Source organism: Ostrinia furnacalis, unplaced genomic scaffold (genome assembly GCF_004193835.3).
Source record: "Ostrinia furnacalis isolate ACB-3 unplaced genomic scaffold, ASM419383v2 OfSCF2396, whole genome shotgun sequence".
NCBI classification, from domain to species: domain Eukaryota; kingdom Metazoa; phylum Arthropoda; class Insecta; order Lepidoptera; family Crambidae; genus Ostrinia; species Ostrinia furnacalis.
The window spans coordinates 25,889-50,079 of record NW_021132635.1 but is presented as its reverse complement, the minus strand read 5'-3'; the positions used below and the strand labels follow the sequence as shown (position 1 = coordinate 50,079).

The 24,191-nt window shown below is 39.6% G+C and overlaps 2 protein-coding genes across 3 annotated transcripts in view; one reads left to right on the top strand and one right to left on the bottom strand.

The window, feature by feature from the left end:
• The window catches only part of Pkc98E (Protein kinase C), a 23,834-nt gene extending 6,333 nt beyond the window's left edge, over positions 1-17,501 (bottom strand). Inside the window, exons 1-14 of one of the 2 annotated variants that reach the window (XM_028308214.1) lie at positions 16,671-17,501; positions 16,371-16,503; positions 16,168-16,282; positions 15,466-15,526; positions 13,702-13,870; positions 12,669-12,700; positions 12,497-12,567; positions 7,413-7,560; positions 6,666-6,802; positions 5,706-5,796; positions 3,498-3,731; positions 2,616-2,740; positions 1,392-1,624; positions 78-226 (exon numbers count right to left, since the gene is read on the bottom strand). In XM_028308214.1, coding sequence (XP_028164015.1) covers positions 78-226; positions 1,392-1,624; positions 2,616-2,740; positions 3,498-3,731; positions 5,706-5,796; positions 6,666-6,802; positions 7,413-7,560; positions 12,497-12,567; positions 12,669-12,700; positions 13,702-13,870; positions 15,466-15,526; positions 16,168-16,282; positions 16,371-16,503; positions 16,671-16,767 — 1,795 coding nt within the window. In that variant the 5' untranslated portion in view covers positions 16,768-17,501. The remainder of the gene's footprint in view (positions 1-77; positions 227-1,391; positions 1,625-2,615; positions 2,741-3,497; positions 3,732-5,705; positions 5,797-6,665; positions 6,803-7,412; positions 7,561-12,496; positions 12,568-12,668; positions 12,701-13,701; positions 13,871-15,465; positions 15,527-16,167; positions 16,283-16,370; positions 16,504-16,670) is intronic. The other variant, XM_028308213.1, reaches the window with a different exon arrangement.
• Arl2 (ADP ribosylation factor-like 2) lies at positions 16,162-24,191 on the top strand. Its single transcript, XM_028308216.1, has 5 exons — positions 16,162-16,292; positions 18,745-19,126; positions 19,208-19,363; positions 22,957-23,155; positions 23,745-24,191. The coding sequence occupies exons 2-5, from the start codon at positions 19,062-19,064 to the stop codon at positions 23,877-23,879; spliced, it is 555 nt and encodes a 184-aa protein (XP_028164017.1). The 5' UTR covers positions 16,162-16,292; positions 18,745-19,061; the 3' UTR covers positions 23,880-24,191.

Sequence of the window (24,191 nt, the reverse complement as noted above, 5' to 3'; positions counted from 1 at the left end):
TGTGCATCATAAGCCTTTTAGACTATTTTTTCACTTCTTCTGGCGCACGCACTAGCAATGTAGACGTGGCCACTCACCCAGGATGCCCTCCTTGCACATGCCGAAGTCGGCCAGCTTGCAGTGGCCCTCGCTGTCCAGCAGGATGTTGTCCAGCTTCAGGTCGCGGTAGATGACGCCGTGCGAGTGCAGGAATTGCAGTGCCAGCGTCACTTCCGCCGCGTAGAACCTGCATAAAACCGATACAGGTACTCATTTGTGGGACAAAGTGTAATCAAAAAGACATGAGGGAATTGGGGCTGTTCACTGACAATGCTGACCAGCGGAATAAATATCGCTGCATGATAGGGATAGGATAGATTTTCAAACACTCTGTGCGCAAACATTTTCTTGAACGCATCATGTCGTCTTGATCTCCCTTATTCTTTCCTTTTCTCCCTTATCCTCTCCTATCCTCCCTTACCTCTCGTCATCCATTTTATATAAATTACTAGCTGACCCGGCGAACTTCGTACCGCCTTAGCGTAGAGATTTTCTTAATATTTTTTTCCGTAAGAACCATCCTTGGACTTCCACAAACATTTAAAAAAAAGAATTATCGAAATCGGTTCAGCCGTTCACACGTGATGCCGTGACAACGCGAAACGGGTTTCATTTTTATATATATAGATATGTATGTATTTATGTATATATTTTGTATAAATATAGGTATATTATAATATTTAATGTATTATATTGTGTACATTTTTGTAGCTTTTTAGCACCGCCTACTAAATATCTCTGTTTTGCTCAAGGTCAGCTGGTAGAGAATGACGTATGGCATTAAGCTCGCCTTTTTGTACAGAACATTGTTGTGTGTGCAATAAAGTCTTTAAATTAAAAATTAAATAGGGAAAGCCAAACCTGCATATGGGCGAGGTTGAAGGAAGAATGGGTAGTCAAAGATCTGTCAGTTACGACGCTAGACATTTTCATTGTCAATTCATTGAGCGGTAATTGAGCTCAGTGTAGACGACGCTAAATGTTGATCACTGTTGCCGATTAATGTGTTATGCAAAATTGAGTCAGTGTGAGTAGGACCAGATCACACTCGCCTCGACCTCAATGCTGAGCGACTGCTGAATGCCGGAACTACGCTGCACGAAATACGCTAGTTTGAGGCATGCGTGACCAGCGTGTTATTTTCATACTTGAACAAACAAGGATTGATTCTACTGAATAACTTTTCCCAAGAGACTGAAGTTCAAAATATTAAAAAAATACTTTTCCACACAAATTATTATCAGCAATTTGATCTATTCCTGTAGGAAAAGTAGTATTCATGAAGTAGCATAAACATTTTTTGAGTGAAAAAAACATATTCTGCATGATCGAAGAGGGTGTGGCGTTGTTACCTAGCCCTCGGCTCGTCGAACTTGCGCGCGCGCTGTATCTGGAACATGAGGTCGCCGCCGTCGACGTACTCCATGACGAAGAACAGGCGGTCGCGCGTCTGGAAGGCGGAGTGCAGCGCCGTGAGGAACGGGTGCCGCGCCGCCAGCGCCAGCACGCGCCGCTCCGTCAGCGTGCACTCCACGTCGTCGTCCTGGATGATCGCGTCCTTCTTCAGCACCTTCACCGCGTACACCTGGGGAGATACACAATATTTAGGTTAAGAACCTTCGCCCACGGCGACGTTTTGTAGCGATGCAGTCGCGCTGATGTAGCGCGTTGGCATCACTTTAGTGCAGTCTTTCCCAAAGTGGGCGATAACGCCCCCTTGCGTTGCAGACTTAAAGGGGGGCGGTAAGAGACAAAAAATCGGGACGTTGTGTAGAGGCTTGGGAGGCGTCATCTACTAGGAGGATTCTTAGACACCGACTGAGCTCGACTCTTGACGACAAAAATGGGGGGCGTAAAAAATAATTTATTCTCAAAGTGGGCAGTAGACTAAATAAGTTTGGGAACCGCTGCTTTAGTGTGTTGCAAATGCGACTAACGCGTGTTAGTAGCGATGCTGTCGCTCGTTTACGAGGTCGCCGTGGGCGAGGGCCCTAAGATTACACTTTGCTGCCCTTTAGGGTGACTTCCGACTGTTGCATTTACTTATTATTTTGTTGAGCGGCTATTCTAATTCAATGACGTCCTAATATCAGTGCGATCGGTATCGATGTATTGTGATCGCCATTATTTTACAGTACGCCTCCAAGTCCAAGTAGTGTAGTATCGTATATGTATAAAGATATAGTGTAGTATACATATAAAGATGTGTAGAAGCGTTTCGTCCGCCTCATGACATATCTTGCACGTTCTTGATTAATACAGTCCCATAGTGGATGAATGCTTGTTTCATCCAATGTCCAGTAAAGGCTTGAACTAGGATGCGGATTTTGATCCTGCCCAGTCCTATAACAGCTTCAAACACTTTAGTTAGATCATTTATGAGAACTTCGAGTTGAGATAGTAATGGCATGTCTAACCATGTGTTATAGGATTTGTTTTGATAAAGGTTCTACAAGGCTCAAACAAGACTAAGTTCTAGGGATATCACAAAAGATTTAATATTAAAGATAATTTTATCACAAAAGAGCTCTAGACCATACCGTGTTCCCCAGTAACTAAACGAACAAAGAGCGTACCTCATCGGTGCCCTTCTTCTCTGCCAGCATGACCTTCCCGAAGGAGCCCTTGCCCAGCACCTTGATGAAGTGGAAGTCCTCCAGCGACACCTTGTCCGGCCCGCCGCCCGCCATGCCGTCGCCGCCTACGACACAAATACACTCTTTAACATTGCACATTACTAGGGAAGACCGAGGACAGTTGTAACAGAGGAGAGTGTTGTTACATTGAATATACACCACTACATTTTTATCACCGAAAAAATTTTAACAGGTTATGTATAAATAAATGTGTGAAAAAATAAAGCAAAAGAAAAAAAATAGTTTTTCACAGTTTATTTTTTTTATTAAATTTAGTGGTGTATATTATAGATTTTTGGAAACATATACGAGCTCGCAACAGCGCGTATTTGTTAGCTCGAGACTTGAACTAAAAAACGCGAAATGTTACGAGCGCGCTGGTAGTAAAATCGACAGTTACAACCTCCTTTGTTACAAATCACCTCGCTCTCCTCTACGTGGTAATAATCTATGATTTACCAAGACCAACCAAATATATGCGCGTTTAAAAACGGAAAATAACTAGCTACTGTACATACCTGATGACAGAGTTTTGAAGCGATTACGTGCTCATATATTTTTATATTTGCAAGAAATTGGGTATAAAATATTGAAATTGATCAAAAATGCTTACCCATCTAATAATAAACAGTTACACGTATGTTGAGCACAACTTTAAAATGACATTTCCGTATTAATCACTTTAAACCGGTGCAACGGGCGTGTAACTTTTATCAGTAAGGGGATAACAAATTTTGTCTATTCACTTATCACACAATCTGAAAAGCATCGATAAAAACCCAAACAAGCCCCCACCACCTAGCTATAATCGCAACATCGTACTATACGTCTGCTGTGGTCCGAATATCTCCGCCAGATCGTCCCAATGCGTGACAGTCGGCCAGGCGGGTTTGGCGAACGCACACGAGCCGAACATTCCGTTGCCGTTCGTCCCACTCGTTCCGTTTGAGGTCCAGTTCATCCCGCCGGCGGTCCAGCTGAGCCCGTTGGTCCAGTCGCCGCCGCCGAGCCCGTAAGACTCGAAGGTGCCGTTGGCGGTGAAGCCGAGAAAGAACTCTGTGCGTGCGGGACGACACAAGGCATGATGCAAACAAAAATAATGCGGCGGGTAAGACATTGACAATGGGTGGTGATGATGGTGGTGGTGTCTTTCAACATTACGCTTTTTAAATGCATAAAAACCATTCTCATTTTTGGAGTATCAACTCCGTCGTCAATCAGAAGTAAATTGTAAATTAAATGTGAGTGTGAGTGATATATTTCAATTACTTTCTCATACTATGACACTCGTCTAAATTATTGTTATTCAAGGAATCTACAAAAACTAAGTTCATGCTATTTACCTGAATGTGCCAGGAGGGTTATGTTTTTTAATAAACTAATAATTTGTTATTGGTATGTTATAGTCAAACCTCGAAGTTCCGGCACTCCTAGGTTTGACTAGTCAATCCTCAGGTCTGACTAGAAGTCTTAGTCAAAGCCCAAACATTTCGGCCTTTGACTAAATAATGTTAGTCAAACCTAGGAGTAACTTATTTGGTCAGGCAAAGGTCGAAACTCAATTTAATGAAATCGGGGTTTGACTAGTCAAACCTCAATTAAGACTTTAAACTAAACTATACTTCATTCTGATCTTGAACTTATTGCATAGGCGTTACGGTCGGTTTTCACGCGCACGCGCAGCTGTCTCTTTAGGTGAAGGTACGAGTAACTAAACTTATTTACTGAGGTTGTTTGTCAGTGTTTCTAGATCGATCTTGAAATTACAAATTTCGGGTTCTGTTACCTTAAATTAAAGGATAAAGAGTTAAAACGCGACCCTATTACTATGACTTCGCTAAAGGTTGTCTGTCACCAGGCTCGTATCTTATGAATCATTCTCAAAATATTTAGTTTTTTATTCACCTTAAAAATAAATAATTCAATAAAATACTTTAAATATTTAAGAGGGCTCCCATACAGCAAACGTGACTTGTTGCAGTTTTCTACTCGATATTAAAACGTAAACAGGTGAACCCTTGAAATATTCACATAATAATTGCATATCTATTTTAAAAAAATAATCATAAAATTAAAATAAAATAAATATTTATGGGGTGCTCCCATACAATAACAAAGTCTCACGGAACCCTTCGTGAGCGAATCCGACTCGCACTTGGCCGGTTTTCTATTTGCCGTCTACTTTTGAACGAGTCTGCCAGTCGTTTCTAGGTTTGACTAGGCAAAGCCCGAAACAGATTATTTTAGTTTCGGCGTTTGACTGAACAGTTTAGGCACTTCTAGGTTTGACTTAGTCAAACGCCGAAATAAGAATTCATTACGGGGTTTGCCTGAAGGCCGTGGTCAAACCTAGGATAGACCAGTCATTCCGCGAAGAGACTGCATATCGACCTTTGACTATGACAGGTACACAATCATCTCTTTATATTGAATGTTGAAAGACAATAATGGTAGACGAAAAAATGCAAAAAAACATCACATAGTTAAACAGATAAGGCAAATAATAAACATTTGGGAAAACTAGTTTTAATGGTAATTTTTGCAGCAAATTGAAATAAAAACATGCTGAATGTTAACAAAGACTTGATTAAGGGACATATAGCTTATGAAGCCGGCTTTAGACATGTGAAAACTTATGTTATCGGTGTTGTATACCTTTCGAGTAGAATAAAGATTCTACAGCAGCAACAATTACAACAGATGGGTGATTCCACTTATCCCTATTGGCTTGCCCCATCAACTGGAGATTGTAAACTTTTCTTTCACAAATCCCCTTTCAGTGCTAAGCACAGCTAGACCGTTGATGGGACAAGTCAATGGGGGTTAGAAGAACCAAAAAATGACAACTAATAACAAAATATCATCTAAAAGGACTTTTAAACTTATCCCAGTGACAAAAGAAACAAATGCCGCTCCAAAAGTAACACCGTCACTTGTTTTATCCTCACGTGTCTCGGCCGAGCTTCATCTCATTCACATAAGCATGTACACACACATCTAGCGTATACTGACTGACGTAAGTTGACTGACCTTTGTCGTCGTGCTTGTCGCCGTCCTTGCCGTCCGCGTCGCCGGAGGAGCCGAGCTCGGGAGTGCCCTCCATAAGAGGTGTGTTTAAGTACTGCGGGGAATAATATGAAATGTGAGACTTTGAAACAGCAGTGTGCGAGGACAAAAAGATTAAGTTATGATCGAATTGTTTTATTTTTCTGTTTTCAAGCTCTGTTGAAAATATGGATGTGCTAGGTTTACGCCCTTAGGCCCAGAACAGACGGTGAAACGCAACTGCAACGAAACTGCAACTTTGTGATGAAACTGCAACTTTGTGATGATTCTGATGAATGAAACTGAAAGTTTCAAACTGGTCGCGTCATGTGTGGTCTCTCAACGGACGCTATGGCAGAAACTTAGATGCAACTCAAAAGTAACTAGCAGTTGCAGTTTCGTTGAAGTTGCGTTTCACCGTCTGTTCTGGGCTTTACTGATTCTTTATGTCTAGATATTATAGATTTACGTCGGCACGAGTACTTAGAAGAGTTCCAAGAACAGCATCTTGCTTTTCAGACAAACAGGTTCGAGCCTATAATATTCAAACCACACCCTAGTGTGAATTTCCAAAATATACAAAACAATTTTTAAAATTTTAAATCAGTATATTCAGGATTTTGAACTAGCCAGTGACAAGTACGGGCTATACTGGACACATTTACTGAGTGACGTTTTGGTTACTATACCTAATTATCAATGTTATCTTTCCTTTCTTTCAAATACACTCAACATCAAATAAACCGCAACTTCCGACTCGGGATCCTTCTAAAGACACATTTTTGGGATCAAAACTTTTCCTTTAATAATGAGGTTTAGAACTAGGCTTTTAAATGGTGCCAATATTGGTGGGAAGTGTGGATGCATACGTTTGAAAGTCCTTGTCGCGGGAGGTGCGATTTATTTGACGTCGAGTGTAGTTATTTTCCTATTTGTATATCTCACCTTGGAAGGCCTGGGGCGGGGGTTCTTGTCGGGCGAGATGCCCATCTCGTTGAGGATCTCGGCCATCATCTTGGTGTTGATGCCGCAGTTGTTGGCCACGTTCTTCTGGCAGCGCTTGTGCACGTTCATCGAGCACACTGCAAGCAAACACCGACTCTGTCACAACCGCACAAGGTCCAACTTGATGAGTACTGTGCCCCGATTGCGCTAATTTTTAACGTCTCCAATTCATTGGCGCTTCTTCTGCAGTTGCGCTCCGTTTTTCATTCCAGCTGAGGTGCAAATTCGGTATCACGGTAAAGTTTATGCGCAAAACAGATTCGAACGAAGCTGAGCGTAAAACGCACATCAAATTAGGGACGACGTCGAAGTTCAAGTGTTGGTTGCACTACTTTTGACTGAAAATAATGACGTTTACTTTGTTTTGAAGAATTTTCTAAAGCCTGGTCCGTGAGCAGTACGTGCTCACGGACCAGGCTTTAACTTTAATCGAAGGGGCAGCTACTCTTTGTTTATGTCTATGCTTCGTTTCAACTAGCTGTCAAAACGACATCGCGATACGAATTGGCAAAACAGCTGATGTTTGTTCGTCGTCCGGACGCATTGAAGATTAAAATTTTTAGCGCAAAATTTTTAGCGCAATCGGGGCTCTGGTCGCTGAATGTGAAGCGCTTGTAGGAGTGCACCACGAGCGTGCGGCACTAATGTGGACTCTATCGCGAGCGCACAGGGTCCACGGTCGCTCACCCTCGCACTGCAGGCCCTGCTTGATGAGCCCGTAGAGCAGCGAGCCGCAGTGGTCGCAGAAGGTGAAACGCTTGTAGGAGTGCACCACGAAGCGATGTGGCACGTTGACGTTGAACCGCTGACCGCCCGACACGCCCACCGAGTGTTGCTATATATAAAAATTATAACATTAGACATTGGTCGCTTATGGGTCATTCTAAGTTAAGAGGTACTTTCGATGGCAAGGGCAAAAAAGTACCTTTTTTTTATTCTAATTTCCTAATTAACCTATTTATTACTTAAAACTAAATGTCTTCTACATGCTCACTTAAATTTATTACAGAAATGTACACAGTTTAGTCACAATAAGTTCTAATACAAGAAAAACGTCTCTACCCTGGGCTGTCCCAAACCCGACTTTATTTGTAAACCAATTATTATGAACGTATTAAAATTAAATAATTACTTCATCATCGTTAATTTTATACAGAACAATAACTTAGGAACACTGTCTTATAAGTCAAATTACATAAATTCCAATTTTTCATAAATAATATCAACGCCGAAATTTGTCCTCCGTATTTCGTGTCTCGTCCCCTGGCTTTTTGTTTTCGTTTAAAAGTCAGTTTTGTTTTACTATTTTGTGGAAGTTATGTCCTTTAGTGCATAGGATGTAACGTGAAGCTATCATCAAGCGGCGCATAAGCCGACTGCGAAGTCATTTTAACCGCCATTTCAGTCACGCCGCTCGCTCGGTGTAGAAGTGTTGAGTGAATGCAGTCTTTCCTCTGGTAAGTTTTATTCAGCAATTATTTGTTAAAATACTAATGTAAACTTCAATATTTACTATGAATAGTGCATACATTGTTACGTTTGGTTGTGAATTGCGTACGAGAAACACTTTTACGGCTATTTTAGATATTGATCGAAAATGTATCTCCCCTGCCGTATTTCCCCTGGCTTTTTTGATGGCAGGGGAGATTCGTAATGACCAGGGGAGATACATTTGTATGCGTTTTCATGAATACTTCTATATTTTTCTCAGGGTTCGAGGATATATATCAAGGGATATATATCAAGATATACAGGGTGTTTCTTGTAAGGTGTCAAGCCGAAGGCAGGTGATAGGTGAGGACTAGACCTATCGATTTCACCCCCATGTATGTTCTACGATTTTTCATAGTTTAGAAGTTATCGTCAATTTTGTGTTTTTTTCAAATTGTATGACCCAGTAGGCTTTAAAATTTTTTATCTTTTTTTTACTTGGTATTATGTATATCTTAGTTTTACAATTTAATATGACTTTTTTACAGAAAAAATGGCATCTGGAAAGCTAAAGCCCTTGAGAAAACCTGCCCAAATATGTAAATTTTCACCGTAGATACACCGTACACATACTATCGGAAAAAGCAGCAACATTAGGTTCTACTGAAGGTATAAAGACTTTTTCAGGCACAGTAAAGGTTCACCAAGTTACCGGTTGCGTATTTATACCTGACATTATAAAAAGTTTGAGATGCTTCTGTGACTCCAGCCAGAGTTATGTCATCATTTTGATTTGGGTACCTACTTTGGATTATCCACACACACATGCTAAAGTCACTGTTTCTGTGAAGGAAACTACGCAACATCTTTTCGTCCAAAATACCTCAGTGCCTATAGACGAAAGTCTTCAATCAAGCAACCTCAAGTGGCAAAGGGCAGGGCACATAGTACGCGGAACTAACGGCCGATGGGGCAGCAAGGTTCTGGTGGAGACCTCGTACCGGAAAGCGCAGTGTAGGACGTCCACCCACAAGGTGGACCGACGACCTCATAAAGGGAGCAGGAAAGGGCTGGATGCAGGCCACCACCAACCGGTCATTGTGGAAATCATTGGGGGAAGCCTATTTTTAGCAGTGGACGTCTTATGGCTGAAATGACGATTATGAATTGATGATGATGTTTCTTTAATCTCCTGGGATCAGGTTTTAAAAAAACTACCCTAACCTAACTTAAAAATGAGAGGGCAGCATATTTTTTTTGCTTTAATGAATCTATTGATGTCTTTGAACGCAGGTTTTACATAAAGATTTTTTTTAGTTACCTCTCAATTCAAATGGTTGTTAAAGTACAAGAAAAGTTTAATACTGTTTCAGAGAAGTTTTTGTTTCTTTTTATTTCGTTATTGACTATTGATAGTTGTTTTGATGGAAAGTAAAAGTAAGAACCTTTTTATGTTTTGTACCTAGGCTTAAAATACATTTTTGTTAACAAAGTTTGCTAAAAAATGAAAAGTCTGATTATAAATAATTCATAATTAAAATTAAAATAAATAAATAACTTGTTGATTCCTAAAAATACAGTGTTTTTAGTATGTCTATGTCTCTTCCCTGTCCATAAAGTATCCTCCCGTGTGCACCTTGTCTCTACCCTGGACTGAGTATTTACCCTGGTCGCTTATAAAACGAGAAAAAACCAACAAATTGACTGGCCACTTTGTAAACATTTTCAACTTAAAGGTTTCCATAAAACAGATGTATACTTAAGTAAAAATATTTAAAAAAATGCCGTGCCGGCGCTCCATACAACACATTACCTCTTAACTTAGAATGACCCATAAACAGTTTCCAATCCAAATATATTCTTTAAACACTGCTGCTTTTTGCAGTATATACTGCAAAAGACGCAATGCAATTGATGCATGTTTTTTAAAATACTTATCTAAGCACAGTATTTTCATTGCACATGTATTTTGCTAGTCAGCTCATTGTATCAAACCGATTCTTGTAGGAGCTAGTGATCCTCCTCCTAAAATACAAAGCCGACGTCCACATCATGAACGGCGAGGGCCGGACTGCGGGCGACATGTGCCGATCACGTGACGTCAGGCGGCTGGTCGATGCAGCGCAGCGGGCAGAGAGGCTTGAGAGAGAGCAGCGGCTGTTGACAGCGGCCAAGGAAGGAAAGATTGAGGAGATACAAGAGTTGGTGAGTAGAGAGGCGAACTGCGGCTACATGTGCAGGTCACGTGACGTCAGATGGCTTGACAGAGAGCAGCGGCTGTTGACAGCAGCCAAAGAGGGGCGGATTGAGGAGATACAGGAATCGGTGAGTCAGGGGTCGGACTAAGGGGGACATTTGAGATCACATGAAGTTTGTCGCTTGGTTGATGCGACACGGTGCGCGTAGAAGCTCGAGAGAGCATCGGCTATTGACAGCAGCCAAGGTGGGCGGATTGAGGAGATACAGGAATTGCTGAGTCGAGGGTTGGACTACGGCTACATGTGCAGGTCACGTGACGTCAGATGGCTTGAGAGAGAGCAGCGGCTGTTGACAGCAGCCAAGGAAGGAAAAATTGAGGAGATACAGGAATTGGTGAGTTGATGGCTGGACTAAGGGTGACATGTGCCGATCACGTGACGTCAGGCGGCTTATCGACGCACCGCAGCGGGTTGAGAGGCTTGAGAGAGCAACGGCTGCTGACAGCAGCCAAGAAGGCAGCGGGGCAGGAACTGGTGAGTTGAGGGCCGGTTGTTATAATTAGATTGTGATTAATAGACACAGTTTCCTATCCTTGAACTACTTGCTGGGACTTCTGCTCAAAAACAATCTTCAAGAGTCCCAATAACTGCCAAAGTAAGCTCGCACTTATCTTATTTAGGGCCGCGCATGATAAAAAAAAGTTAGCTCGCCTCTGCAGTCATCATTACCAAACGACTAGTGAAAATGGTTCCCCAAATTGCACTATTGAGGCTGACAATAGTGACTGAGTTTCTTGCGCTGCTTCNAGTAAGAACCTTTTTTTATGTTTTGTACCTAGGCTTAAAATACATTTTTGTTAACAAAGTTTGCTAAAAAATGAAAAGTCTGATTATAAATAATTCATAATTAAAATTAAAATAAATAAATAAAGTTGATTCCTAAAAATACACTGTTTTTAGTATGTCTATGTCTCTTCCCTGTCCATAAAGTATCCTCCCGTGTGCACCTTGTCTCTACCCTGGACTGAGTATTTACCCTGGTCGCTTATAAAACGAGAAAAAACCAACAAATTGACTGGCCACTTTGTAAACATTTTCAACTTAAAGGTTTCCATAAAACACATGTATACTTAAGTAAAAATATTTAAAAAAATGCCGTGCCGTCGCTCCATACAACACATTACCTCTTAACTTAGAATGACCCTAATATAGTTCCAAAATACTGGACTGTCCTGTCGATGACATTGACAGTGGGGCGCCACCGTCAATACCGGATCGCTGGTTCAGATTTTTGCCATGTTGGAAACCATATAGTTGAACGATGGTAGCGCCCGCCTGTCATTGAGTTTGGTGGGACAGTTCAGCGTGGGTCATCTACATTTGGACCTCCCTACACTATATCACGGAAAAAATGTTGGCCGCCGCGACCGGAGGGCTGAGAGTGAGTTAACATCAAAGGTCCTCACTAGTGAGCGCGTTAAAAAAAATGAAAATTTTAATTCTTGAAAGTTTCCGCTAGTGGCGCTGTACAATCCGTCATACATCCCAACTAATATTATAAATGCGAAAGTAACTCTGTCTGTCTGTCTGTCTGTCTGTCTGTCTGTCTGTCTGTCTGTTACGCTTTCCCGCTTAAACCTCACAACCGATTTTGATGAAATTTGGCATAGAGATAGTTTGAGTCCCGGGAAAGAACATAGGATAGTTTTTATCCCGGTTTTTGAAACAGGTGCAAACAGGTGCGCGATAAAGTTTTTCTGTGACAGACAAAATTCCACGCGGGCGAAGCCGCGGGCGGAAAGCTAGTTTAATGTAATTTTTTTACGCGCTCACTAGTGAAGACGTTTTATGTAAACTCACACTAAGCCCTCTGACCACGCGACTTGGTCGTTCAATGCGTGTGGGAACTAAGCACTTACGGGTACCTAAAGCTCACTGTATTATTGCAATAGCAACCCCTGAACTTATGAAAATTAAATTAACTAACACAAGAGATATTGTTGTGAGAATCACAAAAATAGTCAAATTGATGTTTAAGCCTTTAAATGTAATTACATAAAAAAATTGCATCCATAAGGCTTTTTACATAGAAAATAAGAAATAAACATAATTTGAAACTTGATAATAATGAATGCATCCTACCTCTTCCTTCATCCCAGGACACTTGGTGACGACGGACGAGTGGCAGCGCTTGTGAACCACGCACGTGCACACTGCAGAAAACATTGTCGTTTTATTGGTGTTGCAAGTTAAAAAGAAGTCTTTGGGAGGTTTCTCAGAAATATAGAGAGAATTACTGATTAAAGTTATTTACCTTGACACTGGTATCCCTGCTTGCCAATACCCCTGTAATCAAAAAAATCTGTTAGATATTTGAAAAATAAAAACATGAAAAATTGGAAGTATCGATAATCCCATGTGGAGATATTATCGATTCTGATTGAAGAATAAAATCTACAGTCTGTTTGTCTAAAAATAATTGTTATGTATCGATTTTTTTCCTATTTAAAAATCGATATATTTAAAGAGGGACATAATCAATTAATTGATAATCGATTTTTCAGCAACACTAGTAGTCTCTAGCTAAGTGGAGTGACGACTTGTTAGTCATCACTCGCGGAGGTAAATAAGCACAACAGTGGGTAGTGGGCAATCCCACCACCCACTCATGGCCATATATCAACCTCGCGGTTATTGAGTCGAATCGTGACTGTCGTGAGAGATGCACGCGTGCAATTCTTGACTCTACACGTTATTGACTCTAAAGTACGGCCAACGAGAAGCGATACCAAATGTAAACAAACCCAATGTCATTGTCATTTGGAATAGTAGAGGTGGGTTGCACCACCTATCTTTAACGGTAACTATGACGATAACTGGTGCTTTTTGTATGGAATTTGACAGATTTTTGACGTTTGTCAAAGTTAAAGTAAGATGGTGCAACCCAGCCTAAGGGTTTAACTTTGACATATTTTGGCGGGAGAACGAGCCATTACGACAAATACACAAGATGGGAAGAGACAGAATAGATTGTCAATGAGGGCTATCGTTTTAGCGCTCACCAGTTGGCGCCACTGTAGAGTAAGGTCCTGTACTCCTGTCACTTGCTAGTCGCGAAGACAGTGGCACCAACTGGTGAGCGCTAAAGTGGTAGGAGGACTATCGCATTTGCACTCATCAAGATGGCGCCACTGTAGAGTAAGGTCCTGTCAATCGCCAGGGGTGCCAACTGTTAAGTATAAAAACGATAGCCCTCATTCGAAAGTCGCATCGACCTTTTGTATTGCTTCTCGTTGGCCGTACTTTAGTAGGCTACTGCCTACTGGCAGTGGGCCGTGTGCACTGACCATATGAACTCGCGGCAGTGCGAGCAAAAGGTGGGCTGGCGCAGGAAGGTGGCCATGAACTTGTGCCCGTTGACCTGGTGCACGCGCCGCCGCATGGCGCCTCGCCGCCGCGCGAAGCCCGCGCCCTCCTTGAACTCGCGCGTCTGCCGGCATGTCTCCGCCGCGGCGCCTGCGCACACGGCGAATATGACAACATGTTTATAATATTAGTAACTTAGTAAGATGGTTACTTTCGAGGTCGACTGGAAGAGAAATAATCGTAGAAGTCCCTACGCAAAGTAACTAGGAGCCCGAGATACTTAATTACCACATTGCTCATATAAATTATTTTAAAACAAAGTTTAAAAAGTTTACTTTTTTTTGGAAAAAAAAACTTTCATGTTTATGGACATCTCAGAATTCAGCTCCAAAGGGGCCGTCCATAAATTACGTCATCGATTTTTTCAGATTTTAGACCCCCCCCCCCTACAATCATCCTATCGTCATTTCTTAATGACCCCCCCCCCTTCTCCCAAAATTGACGTCATTACCAGTTTGACAAAATTAAAACACTTGGTTACAGAATCACCTTTTTTTTTTAATAGATAGAGTGATTCTTAAGGAAGGTTTATATGTATAATGACATGTAAGTACCACGGGCGAAGCCGGGGCGGGCAGCTAGTATTATACATATGTAATACTAGCGGCCGCCTGCGACTTCGTACGCATGGATCCCGTTTTACCCCCTTCATCTACTTTACGCGGTTTAGATTTTTTCATACAAATGTTTTTTCCCGCTAACTCCCGTTCCCGAGGGAATTTTACAATATCCTGTTGTAACTAAGCTTTAAGTTTACTAAGGTACCTGCATGCCAAATTTCAAGCGTCTATCTTACGCGGTTTAGATTTTTTCATACAAATGTTTTTTCCCGCCAACTCCCGTTTCCGTGGGAATTTTGCAATATCCTGTTGTAACTAAGCTTCCCCCCCCCCTAATTTAGAATGACGTAATATATGGACGGCCCCAAAGTGTTTTGATATTCACATTAAAATTTACAAGTGCACACTGCAATATCTAAAGATATTGTAAAGCTTATATTTAACGTGGATCTATCTGCTGATTTCAATCGATCTTTCCTTCATTGCAGATCAATATTTCAAAAGAAATCAGCAACCAGATAGCATTATAGAAGATAAATTACATTAAACCATTAGAAAATATAAATAATATTATCATAATCTAAACTCAAAACAACAAGAATGTATGCCAATCTCACAAATTAAAAAATAATACCAGTACACAAACAACATAAAGTGAACTGCAGTAGGCACAGTCCGCAAGGCCAACAATAACACTCTTTGATCTGCTCGCGCTGTCTCAAACACAAATGCTCATTTCCCGAAATCATCAAAAACAAATGCGGCTCAAAATAGAGTTATTTCTTTGTCCCTGTCAACCTTAATTTAATGACAATCATTTTTTTAAATAATACCTTCAGTATTTTGTCAATGCATAAAAATAGGGATGTCTTATCTCATAAAATTAGAACTGTTTTAACTTTACAAACTGTGTTTACTATTATTTATTAATAGTGACCTAGTTAACTCTTCAGACTGTGACAGTGTGTCTAAAATTAGATAAAAGTTTACATAAGTAACTTTAAGTCAATAAATTCTTCTGGTCCAGCCAAGCCACTCTATTAAGTGTTAAAAGTAATGAAACCTAGAAGGATACAATAATTCAAATCCAAATATCTAATAATATAAATGGCAAAAAACACTAACCTTGAGAATTCCATTTCAGATTGATATTGAGATGCAATTTTCCATTAGGTTCTAGATCCACCTGAAATAGAAATCTTTCTTTAGTTTTTGTATACTCAACTATTATTAATTCCTATTCATAAATATGGGTATCTCCAAATTTGTATCATAGTAGTACCAGCTTCCCACTCATAAATTGTTGAAAGCAAGAAATGCAAATTTCATCCTAAAGTCATGACTCATTTCATAACTATAAGGAAAATGCAATGTTATTTCAACATCAGCAATGATTCAGTTTCAAAAGAGGTCAGTCTTCTATAACCGGCTCCTGAATGACTTATCCCACCTCTTCTAATCTTTCATATTTGGGATCCGGACAGGAGAATCTTCTAAGACGGTTCATGATTCACATCACTTTGATTTTCCCCAACTGATTCACTTGGATTCTAATAAGAATCGGTCCGATAATCACAAATTGCAATATTATCAAGTTTTACAAAAGATGTGTAATCACTGACAAGACTCAATATAGCATTAGATTAAAATACTGCATTAAAATAGACTTATCAGTCAAAACAAACATTACACTAGACCTTGATAACAAGTTACAAACATACAATTTGTATATCTTATCAGAAGATTAAGGCGGATAATGATAATAACAGTCTTATGCAGAGAATTTTTTCAGTTACATGCAAGACGTTAGAGATATTGACAGCTCACCCAGAAGTCTGAAGCATCCTTGTCTCGGTGCATAAGATCCTCAAATGGAATAGTGCAGTTTGCCACAAAGTCATCAGGAGGGATAGCCGCATCGTGAAACACTGTTATACCCAAGCTAAAATAAGGTAAAAAAACATTAGTAACAAGTCTTGACTTCCTACACAATCACACTGGTGTACTATGTATTAGAAGTATCAATGTACCTGGTGACATTATGAACTTCATGTGTGAAGGTTTCATTCCACACTGGGTCAAATGTTTTGGGTTTTGTGCTCGAACGGTCTAGGTGATGCTCGTCGGCGTCGATCGAAACGTACGGGTCTATAGGCTGATCGTCTGCAAGCACAACGCGTATTTACATATACACCACCCATTTTAGTAAACATGCTACGCCTTTTTCGTGCGCAATATTCAATGTTACTGAACTGGATTGCGACGCAAAACAATTCATTCGTCTACAATAGAGTCCCTGACGACGCATCAGAATAAAGATAGGGACTCACCTGGCTTCCCGAAGGTCATGTTATGCCTTTTCTGAAAGTCGGTCGGCCTCAGTCCTGTCGCCTCGCAGACCCGTAGCCGCACCGTCCCGCTGAACATGGTGCCGCCGACCAACGAGCCGTATCACCGAGACCGCGCCGCCACACGATCACTTCCACACTATAAACCCACTCAAAATCATTGAAGGAGCCTCATATTTCTGAAAAATTAAATAAAAGACATGACAGCGACGAGATCGGCCATGGATGGATATTTTACTCTATGGTCAATAATGGATTCCAGCAGTTCGATTTCCTGAAAAAGGTTTTACTTTGCCTATGGTTTTCATGAGGTACGGACAGAAAAAAAAATAGTATCATACGACTTGATTTTTCAATACCATGGTGGTTAGATTTCTAATAAGATTTTTGAAGAAAAATTATGGGATTGTAGTTACAAATAAATTTCTTCCTTCAAGCATGAAACTAGAAAACTAGTTGAAGCTGTAGTTCATCGCTCTACTAGACTAGAGTTGACTGATGGCCGTTGAGGCAGAAAAGTTGAGTGGTTAAGTGCTGACCAGCCGACCAGCCATGGGCTGTAGCCTGTAAGACGTCGTGTAGTAGTGTGGGCAGGCCCCCCATTACTTAGGTAGAACGATGACCTGCATGCGGGCAACGCAGACCGGTCGTAATGGAAATCCTTGGGGGGGCCTTTGTCCAGCAGTGGACGTCATTTTACTGCAATGAACTACAAGCGTATGAATAGAGTTTTTACAAGCTTTATTTTAACTAACAAAATCAAATGTATGAATTAAATATCATATACTTGGGTATTTCGCCAAAAATGGTCGATTTTGCCTAATTTCCTTGGCACGAATTTTTTTTTTGTTTCTAACTATTTTTATTTTCCCATTGCATTAAGAAGCAAAAACTAAGCCAATGTATCTAAAAGGGGTGTCATAATTCGTTTTAGAAACAAAGTTATGAGGTCATGAATTTTTGGTAGCCAAGGAAATTATTATAAATATTGTTTTCTCCAAGTTTTCTTCTGTGGTTTGCTTTTTTTTAATTCGACCCATTTTAGTGTACCTTCGCAAGCAAACATACCAATGATTATTATATCGTTATAACGTTTTTACACAACTAAGGAAGATAAATGCAGTAGATTGAGTTAAGAGTTAAAAACAGGTTGTGCTATATCTATTCTGATACCCATTTCTTAAAATGGAAATTTTAAACTTATTCCAATAAAGAAATACCAAAAATTTGACTTTACGCCTAATTAAAAAGGGTCTTTTATAATTTCCTAGGCCATTTTAAGCCACGGAAAACAAGGAAATTAGGGCCAAAGAAATTAGATTTATGCCTAAAAGACACCACAAACAAAAACCTATTTACCCTATCCATTTACTATTTAAATTATGGGTTAACCCCTACAGACACTACATTTGTGTAAATAAACATTAAAATTAATCCATTGTTTAGCTGCAAAAAACCGCCCAAAGAAATTGACTTTTTAGTAAACAAAAACCCAAGGAGGGACCTACTTACGCGATTTGTCGCGAAACTGATCAACGATGTACTGTCCTGCCTTGATGGTCTCTTGGGACGTAATGGCCGAGTTGTAACGGTGCAGTGCGTTACATTCTAAGTTTTTTCGTTTCGTTACTACAATGGTCGAAAAGAAGACCCAGGGAAATTATAATTTTGACCTGGACAAGAACTTAACTTCACTTTATTTTCTCCATATAAGTATTTGACATTTAAAGTTTTTATTTTTCGATAGCCAAACGTTTCTCAAATGTAAAGAGAGTGCTATTAGAATTAAATTACGCTTCAATTTGTTATAATGTGCCTTCATTTTGGCAAACAACAGTAATGGACAGAACAAGGAAATTAGAAAAACGACTTTTGATTAAGTTTTTCTACGGTTTTATTTGTAGTTTCTGCTATTGTAATAGCAAAAACAAATAAAACTTTTGATGAACTTTCCCATAAAAATAGTTTGATACATATAGATACAAAAAAACATGTGTTCGCCTGCCTGGACACAGAAAATTTACTGTTTCGGCGAAATACCCACTTACATTTTCAGATTTTCAAAGAAGGTAAAAAGGCAAAAGAAGAGCAAGAGTGCTTGAAAAGTATAAATTATTAAAAATATAGAAAAAAGATTGCCCATCTCTGAAAAAATCTAGACGATAACGTCGATAACACGCACACATTGCGTCGTGTCGTGCGATATTTTCCAATGATGAACGCAGCACATTTGAAAAAAAAACATACATTGACATTTCTTCTTGTCATTAATGACATCAAATGACATTTCCTGCTGATGGATGCCTGCTGTTTACTGTCAACAAAGAAATGAAAAGTTTTTAGTAATTACAAAGTGAATTTAATAATTAAGACATGGGATTCTTAACTATTTTGAAGAAGCTTCGTCAGAAGGAGAAAGAAATGAGAATACTTATGTTGTATCCTTTTGAAAAAAGTTGTAAAATAAGGTTATATTGTAGTCAGTTTTTTAATATTTTTCTTGACTAGATTTAATTCAGAGGCCTAGATAATGCTGGTAAGACCACGATATTGAAGAGATTCAACGGCGAGCCTATCGACACGATCTCCCCGACCCTGGGTTTCAACATAAAAACACTGGAGCACAAAGGTTTCAAACTGAACATCTGGGATGTTGGTGGTCAGAAATCTTTGAGGCAAGTAATTTAATTTGGCTTACATTAATAAAAATATTCAAGTACTATTAAAACATTCCACTGATCCTATGTATTAGCTTCAGTTTTTCACATAACTTCCAGAGACATCAAAATAGTGCTATGCTGCTGATTATTATTGAAAATCATTTACAAGGTGACTTGAAAATAAGACACTTTTCTTATATTAAAAATTTATAAGACTCATAACTAGAGATGAAACGGATAGTTGTTTGGCCGGATACCGGATACCGGATATCCGGCCAGCTGCTAGGCCGGATAGCCGGATATCCGGCGGCCGGATAGTTGGCCATTGTCTCGTTGCATGTCGTGACGAGTATAGTGCCGCACAGGTGCTTCGAAGTTCGAACGCGATCAGTGGGTCTATTAGTAGAATAGACTAGTCACACATTTGGAAAATCGAATCCGTCCGAACAGAATGTCAGATTTTGCCACTTGTCTAGGGGGCAGATCAATTCAATTTCGGCTGCAATCGTGAGTGTGTGATTGAATAGCGAAAATTTAACTATACTGGTCATCACAAAAATCGGCCCACCTACGTTTTACAAGAAAACTCGTTTCTACTGACACAGTCATGGTGCTCCAACAATATTGGTGTTATTTGGAAGCCCAATAAATATCCTTAAAGAAAAACACATTTAATTTCTTAATAAACGATTAACATAAACGCGATATACAATAAATGTGACTTGAAAAAAGACCTCACTTTGGGCTCACCTCTGGGATCAATTAGACCAATTTTCATGGTTATAAAACCAAATAATGATCTCACGTGTCCTCTTTAACAGCTGGATAGCGATTAATCCCAACTTAACAGTTTTATAGCTGTTACGGTCAAAGTGATAAATGCGAAAATTATGAATAATCGCCGGTTATTATGAATAATTACCACATGATTTGGTAAATGTGATTAATATGAGGTCATTTATGTGTGTATAAAACTAAATAGGCGGCTTAGGGGTGGCCCAAGGGCCACCCCCGCCGCACCTTAACCTATTTTTCACTTTAAATCAAAACATTATGTTATAGGCATCATGGAAGAGTAATATTATGCAAGAAACATTCCAAACTCATTATGCCAAATTATATTAATATAATATGATATCAAAACGTTCTAAAGTTTGGCTGTACACGAGCACGTACACAAGATGTTGTTCTCTTTTATGATATATGTTAGTACTAAGGTTGAATTATTAAATAATCACTGTTAAATGTTATTAATTTATCACTTTCACCGCGACTGTCGGTAATTATTCATAATAACCGGTTATTATTAATAATTTTCAATTTATCACATTAACCGTAACATAGACATAAAAGTCGGCTCAAGCGTAACTACCTATTTTTTGAAGAAGTGACCCTGGATTCTTCTACAGACACATTTTTGGGGTAAAACCCTTTCCTTTAATGAAATGAAGTTTAGAACTAGGTTTTTAAATGGTGCCAATATTGGTGGGAAGTGGGGATGCATACGTTTGAAAGTGCTTGTCGCGGGAGGGTCGGTCTTTGTGATGACCAGTGTTATAGTTGCATCATGTCATCAGACCATCAGTGAAAAAAAAATCGCCTATTTTTTTGGCAATATTTCGAAATTAACAGATATTTACTATATTCTATGTATTCGTCATTAGAGTGAATAGCCCAGAAAAATAAATTAGTTTTGAAAGGCCTTAATATGGCTTTTTTGTAACTTTTTGGACTTTAAATAAAAGCAGTCATTATTGTAAGCCATTTTATTGATATTTACCTCGAAGATTAATGTATTTCATTTTATTAATAGGAAATTGTAGTTTTTTTTAATATCCGGTATCCGGCCGGATAGTGAGTTACTATCCGGTATCCGGCCGGATAGTAAATTAGGGCCGGATATCCGGCCTACCGGATAGTTGCCGGATATCCGTTTCATCTCTAGAAAATTATGAATAATCGCCGGTTATTATGAATAATTACCACATGATTTGGTAAATGTGATTAATATGAGGTCATTTATGTGTGTATAAAACTAAATAGGCGGCTTAGGGGTGGCCCAAGGGCCACCCCCGCCGCACCTTAACCTATTTTTCACTTTAAATCAAAACATTATGTTATAGGCATCATGGAAGAGTAATATTATGCAAGAAACATTCCAAACTCATTATGCCAAATTATATTAATATAATATGATATCAAAACGTTCTAAAGTTTGGCTGTACACGAGCACGTACACAAGATGTTGTTCTCTTTTATGATATATGTTAGTACTAAGGTTGAATTATTAAATAATCACTGTTAAATGTTATTAATTTATCACTTTCACCGCGACTGTCGGTAATTATTCATAATAACCGGTTATTATTAATAATTTTCAATTTATCACATTAACCGTAACATAGACATAAAAGTCGGCTCAAGCGTAACTACCTATTTTTTGAAGAAGTGACCCTGGATTCTTCTACAGACACATTTTTGGGGTAAAACCCTTTCCTTTAATGAAATGAAGTTTAGAACTAGGTTTTTAAATGGTGCCAATATTGGTGGGAAGTGGGGATGCATACGTTTGAAAGTGCTTGTCGCGGGAGGGTCGGTCTTTGTGATGACCAGTGTTATAGTTGCATCATGTCATCAGACCATCAGTGAAAAAAAAATCGCCTATTTTTTTGGCAATATTTCGAAATTAACAGATATTTACTATATTCTATGTATTCGTCATTAGAGTGAATAGCCCAGAAAAATAAATTAGTTTTGAAAGGCCTTAATATGGCTTTTTTGTAACTTTTTGGACTTTAAATAAAAGCAGTCATTATTGTAAGCCATTTTATTGATATTTACCTCGAAGATTAATGTATTTCATTTTATTAATAGGAAATTGTAGTTTTTTTTAATATCCGGTATCCGGCCGGATAGTGAGTTACTATCCGGTATCCGGCCGGATAGTAAATTAGGGCCGGATATCCGGCCTACCGGATAGTTGCCGGATATCCGTTTCATCTCTACTCATAACCCTAGTACCAGCGAATCCAGACTTTCTTATATTCAAAACTTATAAGACACTCATAACACTAGTACCAGCGAATTGAGACTCAATAGAAACCAATTCTTATGCAACTGCTTAGGGTTCCATCACTATAGGTTAATGTTTCTTATTCACAGTAATAGCTGCTTATAAGATTATTGTCAGATTGTTGGGTGTGTGTTAATTAAAGTGGTTATCTATGACTCCAAGTCCATTTGGTGTAGTGGTTCAGAACGGACTACTATTCCGAGAGGTCACGGGTTCGATTCCTGGCCGGGTAGAAATTGAAATAATAAATTTTAATTTCTGTGACGGGTCTCGGTGATACGTTATGTATTTGCAAAAAATAAGTGTTTAAGTATGTTTACATCCGTTGTCTACCCATAGTACAAGCTTTGCTTAGTTTGGGATTAGAAGTGTAGTGTAAAAATGTGCAAGGATATTTATTTATTTTACAGTCTTGTAGTCCCTAAAATAACCAGCACCTTAAGTACAGAAGTTTAAATACGTTGTAAACATCGTTTGTCTTCTAATGTCTTGTTGGTAGTCCTATTAAATAAATGAATAAACATGTAACCTCCAGGTCATACTGGAAGAACTACTTCGAGAGCACAGACGGAGTAGCATGGGTGGTGGACAGCGCGGACGCGCGCCGGCTGCCGGACTGCGGGCGCGAACTGCGCGCGCTACTGAGAGAGGAGCGGCTGGCGGGCGCCACGCTGCTCGTGCTGGCTAACAAGGCAGATTTACCAGGGGCACTCACGCTGCAGGAGATTAAGGAGGTGAGGATGCTATACGCCTAGCACTTAATATGCCCTCCTCACGCACTGACTGAGTTATGACGTAACAAAGCACACAAATCTGAAGTCCCACTGACATTTGATGCCTCAATCTCCTTCCCATGTTGCTCCCATACCTCAAGCAGTTCAGGCACTGTCTGAGCTAACCTTCAGTATAAATTGATGTTTGTATTTGACTAACATGAGACAAATCACGGTTGATAGTGCTATTACTTCAGTTTTTAAAGTTACAGAACCAATAAAAGTTCACTCCAACATTATTAAACTAATATGCTCCAAATGAAATTGTCAGGCAGTGTTTATAACTAGATTTTGTTTCAAATAGCAATTCATTTACTAGGGCACTAACTAAAAGGCATGACTCATCATCAGCAAGATGACATCATGGATACTGCTTCTAGATCATGACAAGTTTTTGATTTGCTTTCGCTAAAAAAGAGACAGTGTGTGTGCTGTTTACACTGCACTCACTTCAACTCATCCCCATTTCAGGACTTGATATGACTGCAAAGACCCATCTGCAACTAAATTTCGAAAAGGTAAATTATCAACCGTTTATTAATATTTTCAGGCTCTGGACCTGGACAGCATAAAGACGCACCACTGGCGCATCGTGCGGTGCTCCGCTGTGACGGGCGAGAACCTTCTGGAGGGCATGGATTGGATGCTGGATGACATCGCCTCCAGGATATTCACTCTGGACTAACATCTAACACCACTGCTATGTGAACAAATCTATGTGTATATGAGACACAAACATTGTGTTTGCTCTAAATTGCAGGTGCTAGCTGGCCTTTAGACACCCCACAGACAACAGACTTTTTGTTTGGCCGATAGTTTGTTCGGGCTGTAAACGACATGTAAAAACGTATGGTATAGATGTGCGGATATTACACCAATTTGGTGTCGGCCGATTGCCCTTACAAATTGTAAGCCGACCAATCTAGTCTGTAGTTTGTGGGGTGTCATAATTATTCTTCTGTTGAAGTGGTTAGTCTTTTTAATACCTACAATCATT